Genomic DNA, 15761 nt, shown 5'->3' on the forward strand with positions numbered 1-15761 from the left:
GCCGCTGTCGCTTTAGAATCTCAGTGCTGGAGGGCGGCTCATATACAGTATGAGGGCAGTGCAGTGTTAAGCCAAGACAGGGGTGGAAAAACTATTTGCCTAGTATGTAATTCAGATGAATGGGCAATGAAATGCTATTACCGGTGTGTGTTTTTGATGCCGCTAAGGTCATTTTCTTTTACAATGACATCCATCTGTGAGAATAAAACTGTATGCACGGTAGATTCAGGAGGAACGTTAGCTGTGCAAGACTCATGGTTGCAGAGTAACCCAATTCAAAACCTGCTTTATTCCCAAGACACTTTTCCAAACAATCACATTCTACATACATGATTAGTAGCACAGGACTAGCAATACTAGCAGCACTATTAGTAGTAAAGGAAATAAATGTTGAGCACTGACGGTGGTGGGACTCACTGGTTCCAGGCCTGGCATCGGACACGTCCACCAGTGGTCCAGTGGCCTGGGACAGAGACTGGTAGTGGACTGTGTGGGTCACGGTGGAGGACTTCTGCTTATTCGTCTCCCCAAAGTCATTGTCTGTCAACAGCACGGTGGACCTGTCGTCTGGGAGACAGGACATTAAGAGAGAGAGAGAGGAGGGGGAGGAAAGAAGGAAAGGAAGGGAAGGATGAAAGGGAGGAAGGAAGGGAAGGAGGAAAGACCCAAAGGATGGTGGGAAGCAAGACAGAGTCAGTAGCTGAAAAGAACATGATGACTACTGATCATATGGATTGTGTCAGTCATCATCATACAGCATATGATGGCTCCCTTCTTACCGATTGTCTCCATAGTATCCCTCTCCTCGATGAGGAGCTGTGCTCTGGGGATGTCGATGTGCATTCTTAACGTCTGCTGCTGCTTGTTCACTGTGTCTGGTGTACGGGTGTTCTTACTGCGCAGATCAATGAGGAAAACCCATTACTTTCTTTCAACTGCGTGATTTTGCATTGTATTACAGAAATGCTAATTCAGTTCCATTAAAGTTGATAAGTAATTCCAAGAAGGCAAGAGGGACAGTATATCGTCTGTGCAATATATTTGATTTTTAGTGATAGATAACTCCAGGCTGCATTGTGATTTATGTTCAAGGCAGATTAAGCATACATACCTCATCAGCATTTCTGCCAGGCTTTTGGCATCTGTGAAGTCAGCATAGAGCTAGTTAGCACAGTAACAGTACTGTCTTGGTTGATAGGCTACAGCAGTGGAAATACAAGCACTGACATGATATGAATTATACAATTCCTCTTGAGAATGGGCAGTGAAACCATGTTAGAGTGTGGACAAAGTGAGCATGGAGACGCTTGATCTGAAGAGACAACTGCTGGAGTTTCCTCCTGGTTGCTTCTTGATTACAAGAGCAAAGTCAATAGCCTTGATTTTGGCTTAACACAGTTTAATTGCTTCAGATGCACTTGAGCGTGACAAGATTTTAATTACATGGCTTTTTAAACGTATCACTTTGTGCTTGTCTATGTGCTTGTGGGCCTGTTGGTGAGTATGTGTGTGCATACAAGCATATACAGTGTGTGTGTAAATATGTGTGTATGAAAAGCATATGGTTACTTTGTGAGATGTCGTTTACACTAAATAAACTATGATTTGATCTAAAACCCACCTCTGAGTCTCTTGAGCCTCTGCTCCCTCCTCCTCCTCTTCAGCACCATAAGCATGATGAAGACCAGCACAGCTACTACGAGAATAGAGGTGATGGTCACCACCATCTTCAGGCCTCCACTGCCTGACATGTTGTCTGAGATGGGATCTCCAGTTTTCAGCAGGGGAGGGATGGTACCTGAGAGGAAGACAATGTCAAGAAACACATTCAGACTCCTTTATGAGGAATTCATGGCTCAAAAACCAAGTTGTCCATCTAGAAGAAAAGGTCTGTTACTTCTGTCTGGACAGTTTCATGTCATCCTCGCAGTGTGCTGAACATTTTTTATATTTCTGTCTAGCCTTCACCTTCATATTGGTGAACACAGCACCTATTGTTTCCATTGCCTGGCCACCTCACACCTTCAGTTCATATCTATTCAAGCCTGTCCATTCAGCTGTGTGGAGAACGGATTACCCTATTCATACAATTAATCCATTTTCCAGTCATTGGACAAATGTGTGACTGCCCAAGTCACACATCCTGTAGACTATTTGTAATTTCAGCTCACAAAAAAATGAAAAATGAACAACACTGTGTTATTTTTGCACTGACAAATAACTTCACTGGAAAGCCTAAATTGGCCTTCAGTCTCCCCCTCCATATCTTAGTGTCTGGAATCGGAGCATTCAACCTATGTGTGACTGCAAGGGACAAACCTATGGAATATATTCCGAAATTGAACCATATAAACTCTGTCTGTGTGTCTCTCTATATGTAATTATAAATAAAATATCAGAACAAGTGATGAAAATTGTCTATCATAAATTATACTAGCCTACTAGATAATTCATTGGACCGAGGCCTGCCATGGTACAGACCCTGCGGCCTGTTACTTCCCCAGGCAACACATGTAGTGAAGTTGCACAGCTAAGCGAGGCAGCTGCTCTCCGGAGTGCCTGCTACTTGGTTTGTCCTTTAGCTGAACTAGGCCGGGGCACCAGGTTGGCAGAAGGCTGAATACGTGCTATAAGTCTCCTGGGGTGTTGCTCAGCAGCTGAGCGGAGGTATAGAACCGCTGTCAAACTGACAATGGCCTCCACTCCCAGATGCTGGCATACGCACACACGTGAACTTGCCCACACATTCAAGCACACACACACACACACACACACACACACACACATAGAGACACATTACACGTAACACTCTGACAGGCAGCTTACACTTCTCAGTAAAACCCTTCAAAGGAAATTAATGAATAGACTGTAGTGCACCACTGAGCTCTCCCTGCCTCTTATCCTTCTCTACAGCTTATTCAGTCCCTTTGGCTGTCTCCATTGTGTGTGTGACTGACACAATCTGTAGCCCTAGGCAAATAAAGCTACAGCATGCCCTATGGAGGATCATAAGACCATCCCCGTCTTCTTACTCAACCTGAGCCCTCAAAAGACCAGTCAATGCGTTCAAAGCCTGACAAAATAGTCTAATTTTTTAATTATTTTGAAGCACATACAGTAACTACAATTGCAGTATGGCACCCCCTGTTGAAACACTTGGTTTGTGGATGTTTTGACTAAAGTATGTTTTTACTCTCAAATTGACTGACTGAGCTTTTGATGTAAGGACAGTACAGTACAGTATGTGACAGCTAAACATGAGTTTGACATTTTTTTTTACATTATTATTTTACATTATTTTACATTATTTTGAGGCTATAAAAGGTTTATATGGGTAATGCTTGTAAACACTGAGAGTAAAACATACCTATCTTTGAGTAATGATGGGTTAGAGATATCCTACTCTTGTTCAAGTTGCACTTTCCGTGTTCAATTCAAACTCTTCAAAAGTGTATGCAAACCTTAAATATATAAATAAATAAATTCATGCTTCGGGCTTTAAAATATGCGTGGGTTCAATGTCTAATATAAAAATGAAATTCACATACACTATTATAAAAACATTTAAATTTATCTCATGTCTGAGAGGGAGTACAGATCTACAGTGGAATCACTTACTGGGTTCCCTTAAATGTTATTTCACTCAGTTTAATAATTCATACTATATATGTTATTACAGTGGCCCATTTCAAGCCATAATTGTAAACATGACCAACTCTCTCCCAAAGCTAGAAAGTACCAGTGAAATAATTTATTACACTATATCAGTTGCAACAAATCCTCCTATCCCGATCCCATGACGCTAGATACAGGCCAGGCTGTGGAACTCTGTGGGAATCTGTTCAATCCAAACTCACTTCCGTCAGCATTGAGAGTAGCAAAGGTGATCCTCTTTTCCGCTGAGCCGGCGCTGTTGGTGACCTTCATCTGCAGTTCGTACCAGGTCGCCTCCTGCAAGTCGTACAGGATATAGCTCTTGGTCAGCGATGTACGCTGGGCCGTGGTCCAAGTGCCCGAGTCCACTGCGCGGTACTCCAGTATGAAGGAGGTGATTGGGCAGCCGCCGTTGTTCCAGCCAATCAGGTTGAGCCTGACCCTGGTGGAGTTAATGCTGGTGAAGAGTTCATGTTCTTTGGCAAATTGGGGTTCTGCGAAGAGGAGAGAGAGAGGAGGGTAAAGACACAACTTATAGAAGGTCAAACACAATCAACATAGTTTACGCAGTTCATGTTTGGAACAAACTTTCAAAGTCAAATAACATGATAACTTTTGTGGAGATAAAGGAAGAATGATGATACATGGATACTCGTCGACCATTTTTTGAAATAACTATATGAGTTAAAGGGGAATACCACCAAAATTGACTTTAATATTGTTGTTCTATAAGTAGAAAAGGGTTTCTGAGTTATGAGTTCTTAAGATCAATGAAAATGAAATGAAATCATATCATGTCATCAAATTGCACTGGCTGCGATGGTTAAAAGAAAATATTCCCGTACCTGTATTCACTCTCTAGAATTATGAAACAAAGACTGTATCATAGGTATGGGAACTTGAATCCCAAACTAAGTTGCCTTAAATCATCCCAGGCAATGCAATTAGATGATTGCATTTTGACTGATCTTGAGATCTCATAACTCAAAACTCAGTGTATCAGAAAAGCAAAACCCCTTTGTGTTACGTTCCATACCTTTCCCGTGGGTCTTAGCCTCGATGATCTCGCTGATGCGCCCTGGCCCCACTGCATTCTGGGCTGTGAGGGTGAATTTGTACCAGGTGCCACACTTCAGGTTCTCCAGACGGTACGAACGCTCACTGGGGCTGATGGGAAAACTGCCCCACTGCTCACTGTTGTCCTCTGAATACTGCAGGATGTAACCTGGGAGAGGAGAGAGGTGAGAGAGAAGGAGAGAGGAGGGGGAAAGGGGGAGAGAAAGAGGGTAGGAGATTTAGTGTGAGAGAAAAATGTTGAGAGAGGCAGAAATACATAAAGAAACATTAACTGTTCTATAACCGCTAAATTGGCCTTTCCATAATAGCATAATTTACATGTAAAGATTTTCCAAATTGTCATCATTAGAGAAATCTCTATATGGATTAAACTGCCTGGCTGGTGCATTTACAGTAGAGCCAACCTAGTCGCTCTTGGTGGGTATAACAAAATATTTAAGTGAAGACTGAAGAGAGAACAATAGGCAATTGTAAGCTTAGAGGTTTGTATTTGGTGATGGATGGCCCTACACGCTGAGGAGGGAAGGAAAACAAATATCACACAGAAAGTATCATGGACAGCTTTTAAAGTGACTACAACTCTGAAGACAGAAGCCCCACTTAGTGCAGCGATGATTAGGAGCAATGATAAATCACTGGGGCTAGTCTTACCGTGATTGGGCTTTCTTGAAGATGGAACGCTTTAATCTTTCACTTTAACACACCTAATCTTCCCTGTTCCTGTTTAATCTATCCACCATCTACTTTTCAGGACTCCAGCACTCAGCACTGGCACCAGATAATGAGAAACAAGAAGAACGGGGATTTTTAGACGAGAGTAATGGCTGAGTTGACATTGGGCTGAAGTGTCATTGGTGTACACGAGGAAGTGGCTGTTTCCACATGCAGGAAAATGTGTGTGGTCAAAGCATGCTTGTGTGTGCATATGCCAGTGTGTGTATGTGTATGTGTATGTGTATGTGTATGTGTATGTGTATGTGTATGTGTATGTGTATGTGTATGTGTGAGTGTGAGTGTCATATTCAACTCTGATGGAACTCTGTCAATTGTGCTGTTTCAGTTCAGCAGTGGGGTTCATGTATGTCTGAGTGTGTGAATGTGTGTGTGTGTGTGTGTGTGTGTGTGTGTGTGTGTGTGTGCGTGTGTGTGTCGCGCTCACCTCTGATGGAGCTCCCTCCATTGTCTCCGGGTATCCATGACAATGTGATAGATGTGGTGGTGGTCTTGGTAACTGTAAGGCGTGGCTGGTCAGGAGGGACTGTAGATATGAGGACAAATATAAAAAGTTCATTACATGGTTTTTATGCATATTAAATTATCTAATCATCACCTGGCCACAATTAAATGCCCAATCTGTAATCACAATATGGCGCCCCCTGTTGAAACACTGTCAACCTACTTTGTTTGCATGATAATTTGTTGAGGATATTTTGTTCACAGGCAGGAGCAGACCTGTATTTTGAGTTCTGATGGGCTAAGAAACTTATTGAAAGCTTATTAAGCATCTGCTGGTCAAATACAGTCAAAAATAATCTACATTATATAAGATTTTCCGGAACTGAATTTCCTAAATAATATCATTGATACCCATGAACTGGGCTGTCAAATGGAAAACTATTTGTCATTAAGACTGATTGGATTTTCACCATGTTGTGTTTCACTATGTTTTATATGTCCTTGTTAATGTGCCACCATAATCAAGTGATTTCTTACACAGCTCCCTGTCTCTTCTGTCTCTTACAATGAGTGCATTTACATGAACATTTTTCTTTTGGATATTCTGTTAGTGAGTTGGTACACATAATCCTATATACCATTTAGAATAACCCAGACAAACTTATACATTGATTATGAAAGCCCAAATATGATATGGATGAAATATGAAGGAGATGCTGATATTACCCAGGATACCGAGCCATGTACTGTATACAACCCAAGACATTTATTGTTGGTTTTAATTGTATCTGTAAGGAATATCCTGTTTTCTATGTATATAGGGAAATACGTATTCAGGATATGAAGAAGTATATAAACAGCCTATCCCAAATGAGAGCTTATTTGTGATTAGAGTTAGCATACTGAATACTGTTTACATAAAAACACACTCAATTAGAATTCTGCTCAACTCTCCACAAAGTTATTGTTACCCCACAGCAGCCTCTCCTAAATGAAGGGTCAAGGCCCCAAATTAGCCTGTTTCTGGTGGCTCCACACATGACTAGAGTACAAAATGAGCCCAGTGTCCAGTGCTAGACTACATTTTCTTACTTTGAATCCTGGGTAAAAAAAGGTTTAGGAATTCATGCCTCACGTAAAGGATAACTAAAGCACTTTACTAACAAGATTCCTTAGCTGAGCTTTATTTATCTTCTGGTTGTTATGTACTGTGTATTTCGGAATGATCTACCACTCCTCCTCCTCACCTTGAACCTGCAGGTTGAGCGTGATCTCATCTGACCCCCAGTTGTTGCTGGCCACACAGCTGTAGTTCCCAGAATCCTCTGCTTTCACTGTGCGGATTATGAAGCTGCCGTTGCCATGGACGCTACGACGGCCATCCACCAGGACTGGGGTAGGAGTTCCATTGGTGCTAGGAAAAGACAGACAGAAAGTTAGGAAAGTTATTACTACAGAAGATGATGGCAAGACCACTTTATATTGGTGAAGCAAAACACACTTTTTAAAATCTAGGACAATACCTCCCTACACCAATAATTTCAGAAAAAGATGAGTAAGACCAACTTTGTTTTCATGACATCCCTAAAATTGAAACATTCCTCTTGTATTGAACAAGACTATACTGTCACTTACTTTCCCTTGAGCCACTTGATTGTAGGAGGAGGGTCTCCCACAGCCTTGCATGGTAGAACAATGTCCTTCATCCAGGGAGTGGTCACTGTCCCATTGAAGGTCAGGATCCTGGCTGGAGCTGAAAGTGGAGCACACACACACACACACACACACACACACACACACACACACACACACACGCAGCGATGATACACAATGTTTTGGGTGGTCTAGATGTGTAAAGCTCTCAGCAACAGTCAACAAAGTGAGATACAGTTTCAGAAATCCATTCAAATGTTTCCTGGCAACAAGATGTTCCCATGTGAATAAAGCACCAATGTTGGGGCAACTTCTTAGGCTTTGTTGCCCATCATCATTGCCCAAAAAATTGCCCTTTGTATCATTGCCTAAATACTCATATTTGAATGATTTATTTATATCTACATCAATAACAAAATACCCAGGACAATAAAGATTCAGATATTTAACAGATCTTTCAGTTGCACATGCTTTGCAGACTAACTTTAGACAGATTAACAGACCAAAAAGCAGTGATATTTCATGTGATTCTACTAAAGCCATGCTTGGCACTACTTAACTGTACTTTGTGTAACAATAAACTGTGCCTTGGAAAGATGATTGTCATGCCAGTTTAGTCAAGATGGTGTACCTTTGGCCAGAGGCTCCACAGTGATCTTCTCACTGTTGTTGCCATGGCCAGCAGCAGTCACAGCCACCACCCAGATACTGTACTGTCTGTTCCGAGCCAAGTTGGGGATCCTGTAGAAATACACATCTGGAGAGGCCTCAAACTCACTCATCACCTGGGGACAGAGAGGGAAAAAGTTAATATATTGGGCATTGGGCAGCAGTAGTGTGAAGGTGGAAAAAGTGAACAAGACCAGTAAAAAGGTAAAGGTAAACCAATACCGTTACCATAGGATGGAGGTTGGAGCAGAAGACGATGTACTTCCTGATGATGCCGTTGAGTTTGAGCGGAGGGAGCCAGGAGACAAACACCACAGAGCTGGTGGAGGCTGCAGCCTTCACCCCCGCTGGAGGACCAGGGACTGGAGAAGAATAAAGAAGAGTAAAGTTAAGAGGGCCTCAAATAAATGTATTGAGTAAACAGTATGCTGTTTTACTGGATGATGTATCACACACCAAATAAGCTACAGCATATGATTCAGCATCACCATAAGGGATTACCAGGTGAAAAAAATAAATCATCAAATGTAGTTTCAGAATAGGATTGATTTTTTTTTATATTCATGAAAAAGTGGGTAAACTTGGTTTAAGCAGGTTTATCCTCCACTACATCCATGGATATCAGCACCAAATACACTGGTTTTGTGCAGTATGTCTGAGTATCTAGTAACTAAACTGGCAAATTTCTGCACTTGGATGACCTAACTGGACCTAAATCTCATCAGACAGCGTTTGGTGAGAACATATTCAAATATTCATGTTCAGAACATATTCAAATAACTTCCAAATTTTGGTATTGGATGGCCTAAGTGGGACCTAAATCTGGTCATTTTAAGGAATTTAGTTGGCCCTCTTATCCAGAGTGACTTGCAATGAGTGCAACAGCTTTAATAAGCATAAGCCTAAATTTCTAAATTGGCAAAATTGCCAGGAACCAGTAGTAAGGAAGAAGTCTGTTTTTAGATCATTTTCTGAGAATCCAGGACTTGTAAGATTTAAGTTGAGCATAAATTGGAGTGTGTTGTTTGTGTCATATCCAATAGTGCATCTTACCATCTTCTTTAGTTCGCACGTAGATCTGTTCGCTGCGGACGCCATCTCCAGCCCTGGTGAAGGCTAACACCTGGATGCTGTAGTTGGTGTACTTCTCCAAGCCGTCCAGCTCCAGAGACGGCTGGGCGGTCGTCACGTTCCTGATCTCTCCAAGCTCTGACAGAGGAGAGGAGAGTACATATGGTATGGTGATAACTCTGAATAATAATAATAATGATAATAATAATAATAATAATAATTGTTTTTATTAAATTGTTTTAAAAGTTATCAAAATGTTGGTTTCCTTTAATTCAACAAGAAGGGGATTAAAAGATTTTTATTTTTATTTTTACCGTAATTGACAGCTGAAATAAAATGTTTTATGATCCTGGGATCAAGTGCACACACACACATACACATAAAATGAAGAATACAAGCACACAGATGTCCGTACACACAAAGACAGAAATTCAGACATATGTGCCTGTATTGTTAATTGATCCTACAGTACAGCAGGTATACTCCTATCTCCTCTCCTCTCCTCTCCTCTCCTCTCCTCTCCTCTCCTCCCCTCTCTCCTGTCCTTGACTGTGTGTCCTGCCACTCAGAGCTGAGGCAGTGGCCCTCACTGAGTTATTGCATGGTGAATTATTGATGGAGGCTAGCCAGGCTGCAGGCTGGATCACTGCTATAGGGCACAGGGTGGAATCAAGGGAGAGACAAGCTCAATTTACACAGGAACCACCAAAATCTGTTTTTCTTTCCTCTATGCGATACAGATAGGATATTTCCATTGCTGATCAACCTCTCTCATACAATGCAATATGGCTTATATTGGTTGAAAAATCTGAATTTGTTGTTCAGGTGTAAATCAGTTGATAGAGGAGATGCATAGAGTTGCAACAGTGCAAATATGAGCAAGTGGCTGCTGTAGTTAACAATTGCACATTCCAAATGTTACCGACTTTCCATCAATCTGATTTTACAGCAGGATTCCATTAGCACATCTTTTCATCTACCTACAATAGCTGCAATAATGATAAAACACAACATCTTATAAAACCTCAAACAGGATGACTCAGATATAGATGGTTCAAATTAACCCGGGGTGAATGAGATACAATTGTCCTTTACTGTGGGAAAATGGTCTTGATCATTTATCAGGAAACAGCTACTTGCAAATGCATTATATGAAGTAAAAAATACACTGGAGAGCTCAGATGACCTAATAAGTTACACCACTTATATCATAGTGCAGTGTGACAAACCAACTGCTCCCCCTAGTGGATGAACTGTGACAGCAAACAACAGCAATGAAAAACAAAGGCAATATCCTGGAAGTGACAGGCTGGGTGGCTTTTAGGTATGGACCAATCTAAACTGCATCGATCTAGACAGTAAATTATGTCAGTGTGTGTGTGTGTATGTGTGTGTGTATGTGTGTGTTCATACCTCCATCAGGCAGGTTGGCCCAGTAGATGACTCTGTAGCCCTGCAGGTTTCCGTTGAGAGCCTCCCTGGGCAGAGTCATCCAGGACAGGGAAATGACCTCTGGGGACTTGGCCACAGCCAGGACGTTTTCAGGGGGGCGAGACGGTACTGAGAGAGAGAGACAGGAGGAGAGGCAATATTAGCAGTGCAGCTTAATAGTTCTGGGGTGGATAGACCAGGGGTTCTAGTTTAGGCAATTAATTGAGGATCCCAAATTAGCTCAGCAAATAATTGATGAGTTCCAGGAGTTTTGCCAAGAACATTCAAATAGATAAATGGATATATCAGTTGTTTTTGTATTATGTCTAACTCTGCTAACAGGTAAATGAAAGAATAGTCAAAAAATTTTTTTACTCATTTTACACCTCAACTGTGAGAACCTAGCTTGAGAATCACTGGAATGGACAATGGTGAAAAGTAGTGTTTGATTCAAAAATGTTATATATCTCTTCAGAGGAAAGACACCTGATATTTCAAAAATAATAATAATTGCTTACTGAAAATTGTGATCATGTTGAATGCAAAGGTCTTAAGAAAGTTAGATACATTAATAGTATTAAATGGCTCCCAGAGTGGATAGGCAAAAATTAAGTAATCACAGACACTAAATCACATACTGATAATGTACACTATATTAGCAACACTTGGTCTTTCCATGAAGCAGACTGCCCAGGTGAATTCAGGTGAATGATTTTCAATGATTTTTATTTATTTATTGTTTTAAACCTATTAATTCTACTCCCACCCTCAATGGGAATTAACTGTAGACAAAGGGGAGGAGACAGGTCAAAGAAGGATTTTTGAAAAGAAAATAGACACTGAAAGTGCGATGGGGGATACCTTCAATAACAAGAAGGTATTCCTTATATTTTGTCTATGCACATCCCCCTCTATCGGCCTTTTGAAGAATAGTACTCGAGATAAAAAGACATTTATTTGTCTGATGTAGTTCCACAAATGTCCAGGAGATGGTAGTCTTTTCACAAGAATAAGTTTGAGCTTCTTTCAGACTCACTGCATCTAATGGGACTGGGGTCAAGTCTGTTTCAAATCACTCATTCAATTCAAAATAAGAATTTAAACTGTGACTAATCCTAAAAATAAAGAAAGATTGTTATTTCCTAATAAACTGAATATGCAAGCCTTAACATACAGACATAGATGCAGATATGCATGCGCACACACACACACACACACACACACACACACACACACACACACACACACACACACACACACACACTACTGACATGTTCTGACTGTGAGAAAAAGGCTTCTTCAACCACAGATAGACAAGTATCAATAATGCTTCTTCTGTTCCTGTGGTTTTCAATGTATGTTTTTTCAGTGGCTTCTGTATACAGTCAGATGTGGATCAAATATTAGTTAGAAATGATCTTAGTGTTTGTTTTAACCTGCTTGGAGTACCTGATACCTGGATGGTGTGGTGTAGTGCATCAGCAAAATTCATATTGTGTCAGGTAGGCTGTCAATCACCATCCTAAATTGATTTTCTAATCCTTGCCTGTAATTCTCTTAATTTTCTGACATTTGTTATATTGTCCTCTGTGGCAGACTCTACCCATCTGTCTCTGAACATAGGCTAAAACAAACCATACAAAGTACTTGCACATTTTTACTGTCTATAGTCAGTGTATTCAGCACCATCACACACACCCACACACACCCATACCCCCTACTTACCGTCCTCCAGGGTCTTGGTGACCACCTGCTGTGAGGACGGCCCGGTGCCGGCCCTGTTGGCCGCCTGCACCACCACGCTGTACTGGGTGAACTTCTTCAGGTTGTCCAGCAGGATGCTCTCGGTGGTGTCTCCTGTGGTGTCCATGCTGATGATGGTGAACTGGTGGCTGCCTCCGGGGCTGTACTCCCTGTAGCCTACCTGGTAGCCGCGGATCACCCCGTTCTGCAGGTGCTTCTGGGGGGGCTGCGGGATAACGATTAAGAGAGGAAAAACTGTCAGAAAGACCATAAATCATAAGCCTTAGCTTCTTTCACCCAAGCTAATACAACGCTGAATTCTAACCCCTTGCACTCCTCGGCCATTACGCTTCGCTCCATCCAAGGTTATGCAGCTTATCCTTATCTGTTATGTGTGTGACACCATTACTCTCCGTCTACTGTCTATTTGTTGTGTTTACAGTACATATGTTCTCTGTTGCAGTTCATTTGTTATGTGCCATAAAAGATGGAGCAAATGATCACAGTAAAACTAATACCGGTGGCAATAAAAAGAACTTAAACCTGAACTTGAAGTTGCATAAGTAGGCCTAAATACATGTATTACTCTATTGTTGCTATTACTAATGAGAACTATTTACCATTGGCATTAATATGCTGACATTATTCTCATACAGTACAGTTACATTATCATCTGATGTCAATAATAATAAGTCTTACCAGTCCAATTCAATATATACTCCCTTTTAATACTACTTACATACTGAGTTACAGTATTACATATTGCAAAACTAGCATCTGTAGAAAGGACTTTTTTTCTGATCCTTTACTGTTTAATTTATAATATCTAAGGAGACATATAAAATAGTTTATAAACTATACTCACAAGGTGTTAATGTAGAATCTGTACTACATCCTCCTAGTGTTTGTTATTTCAGTGCATCAGGTCATACTAAGGTACACACAGCCTGACTGTCTGCTGACTACTGTACCTTCCAGGTAACTTTGATGCTCTGGGGGGAAGTGGGCTCCAGAATAACATCTTGCGGAGGGCCATCAGGGGCTGCAAATCAAGCACATCATTCAACATTACAGCACGCCCGCTGTCTAATGGGGAGGGATGATCTGCCATTTACTTTTCATTCCGTTCAGTTTCACTAGGTGGTGCTGCCGAGTTAAGAATGCATGAAGCTCTCGCTCGTTAACCCACCTTGCAGCTTCCACCTCAGATGAATAAAAACCTTTGTAATAACACAAACCTTAACCTTTGAAAGTAATGTGAGAAACGCTACATGTTTGATTTGATTTAAATTTTATGAGGTTTTTTTTTCCTTCCATGAGTCCAGTAAAATGTGCCATTTTAATGCGCTGGTTTGCCTATGGGGGTATCATTACAAGCAATAGAAGATAATTGAACGGGGATAGAGCTGACCAAAGGTAACAGTGAACTGATCTGCTTCTTCAAATATAAAGGACCTCAAATGATGGCTTCCATATAAAAACAATGATAAAAGAATTATGAGCAAGATGATTCATCAGGTCCAGGAGCCAGGAGGTAATGGACACTTTATCTGAAGAGTTTCCTTCCAAAATGTGACATCCACCATTTAATGTTCACTTTGTTGCAATGCTATGATCATTTTCAATGAATTGTGTTCAGCTGATAATTTTATTGTGCAGCTGATTGCACTCAATTGAAGTAAAGTCATTACAAAGGTAAGTAAAAAGAACACTGTGACCGAGTTTCTGCAGAAAGGAGTGTTATGCTCATGAGCAGCCGACTAACCTGCTTCATCAGTAGTGATGGTGAGCTCGTTGCTAGGGTTGCTGTTGCCAATGGTGTTCTTGGCAACCATGCGGATGTTGTAAGTGGAGGAAGGGTGGAGGTCGATAATAGTGGCCTGGTTGAGCTGGGGTGACACATCTTTGGTTACCTGGGCTGATAGCCATGAAGCTAGGAGAGAGAGAGAGGGGGAGAGAGAGAGAGAGAGAGAGAGAGAGAGTATGTTTCTCATTTCTGGAAGCTCCAGTGTGGATTTCTTTTAACCACTGCATTTCAGTAATAGATTCAGATATTTCTCATATGCGTCAGACATAATAGGGTAACTCAGTTCTACCTGATTTGTTCTTGCACTCAATGTCATATCCTGTGATGGGGCTGTTGCCGTCGAAACCCATGGTCCAGCGGAGAGCTATGGTCCGATCTTTGACCTCCCGGATCTCCACCTCAGGAGGGTCTGGTGGTTCTGAGGAGACGCAACAGAGAGAGAAGGGGGGATGAGAAGGAATGAGAGAGGAAAGAGATACAGAGAGAGAGAGAGAGAGAGATTCTGGAGCTGTAGTCTTTAAATAGCAGTGGATCCCAGGCAGGCAGACCTATTGGTTTTACTCTGTCTCTGATTTCCCCGGTGAGAGATTATGGATAGCGCTGCAACCAGTAGAACTCATACTGACTAGCAATTAAATGAATAAATGAATGAATGAAGTAATGAATTAAGGAAAACTTTACTACCCCCTGAGGTAATTTTGTCATGTCCCAAATGAACCCACTGTAAAAGCACATATCATTGAGTTGGACTGAAGCAGGAGTCTGAGGTAAAGGAGGGAACCTACCTTGCACTGTTAGCTGTATGATGCCTCGGTCCTCGCCGAAGGAGTTGATGGCATGACAGGAGAAGAAACCCGAGTCCTCACGGACAGTAGGCATGATCTACAGAAACACACAAGGCATTCAGGTTGATAGAAACTAAGACTAACAGTTGGGAATCTAAAAATTATAATGTATTATCCCAAATTATTTCTATAATGGGAGGATAGGCAGTGCACTCAGCTTTAGTACTTTTATTTCTTTAGTTAGACAGTGGGAAAGAAGAGAGGGAGACAAAGCTCTGGTAGGATTTGTCACTCAACTCACTGGCACTTAACCACTCAGCTATGTCTATGGCATACTGTAATACAAATGCACTCATAATTACTATGTTTTAATAACCATCAAACTGAACTGGAATGTAACAGACCTTTCTCAGCTTTTCAACTATCTGGGAATGTGTTTGCACTACACTGAACTGAACAAAGAGCACCCACCACCAGCGTGGAGATGACCTCGTCCGCCACCTCTTTCACGGTGACCACGTATCGGCTGGTCTCTGGGTTGATGATGCGCTCCTCCTTCTCCCAGCGCACCATGATGGGCTTCTCCCCGTGCGCGGTGCAGCTCATCTTCTTCTCCTCGCCCTGCGTGGCCAACGTGGTGTTGGGGTATGACGTGATCATCGCTGGGACTGGATTGTATGGGTGGGGGAGGGAGA

General features: G+C 41.7%; 1 protein-coding gene across 3 annotated transcripts in view; it reads right to left on the minus strand.

The window, feature by feature from the left end:
* The window catches only part of dscamb (Down syndrome cell adhesion molecule b), a 122496-nt gene that overhangs the window by 9104 nt on the left and 97631 nt on the right, over positions 1-15761 (minus strand). Inside the window, exons 12-30 of one of the 3 annotated variants that reach the window (XM_071518901.1) lie at positions 15538-15734; positions 15067-15163; positions 14571-14699; positions 14240-14407; positions 13446-13516; positions 12457-12700; positions 10714-10860; positions 9283-9438; positions 8458-8591; positions 8192-8345; positions 7543-7660; positions 7155-7321; positions 5891-5989; positions 4691-4879; positions 3858-4148; positions 1622-1798; positions 1112-1142; positions 780-895; positions 403-567 (exon numbers count right to left, since the gene is read on the minus strand). In XM_071518901.1, the coding sequence (XP_071375002.1) occupies positions 403-567; positions 780-895; positions 1112-1142; positions 1622-1798; positions 3858-4148; positions 4691-4879; positions 5891-5989; positions 7155-7321; positions 7543-7660; positions 8192-8345; positions 8458-8591; positions 9283-9438; positions 10714-10860; positions 12457-12700; positions 13446-13516; positions 14240-14407; positions 14571-14699; positions 15067-15163; positions 15538-15734 (2850 nt within the window). Of the gene's footprint in view, positions 1-402; positions 568-779; positions 896-1111; positions 1143-1621; positions 1799-3857; positions 4149-4690; positions 4880-5890; positions 5990-7154; positions 7322-7542; positions 7661-8191; positions 8346-8451; positions 8592-9282; positions 9439-10713; positions 10861-12456; positions 12701-13445; positions 13517-14239; positions 14408-14570; positions 14700-15066; positions 15164-15537; positions 15735-15761 lie in introns of all 3 variants that reach the window. The other 2 variants (XM_071518903.1, XM_071518902.1) reach the window with 2 other exon arrangements.

The sequence above is a fragment of the Centroberyx affinis genome, unplaced genomic scaffold (assembly GCF_046629955.1).
Source record: "Centroberyx affinis isolate AG114_WGS23_722 - 3 ecotype Tasmania unplaced genomic scaffold, CSIRO-AGI_Caff_v1 ptg000642l_1, whole genome shotgun sequence".
NCBI classification, from domain to species: domain Eukaryota; kingdom Metazoa; phylum Chordata; class Actinopteri; order Beryciformes; family Berycidae; genus Centroberyx; species Centroberyx affinis.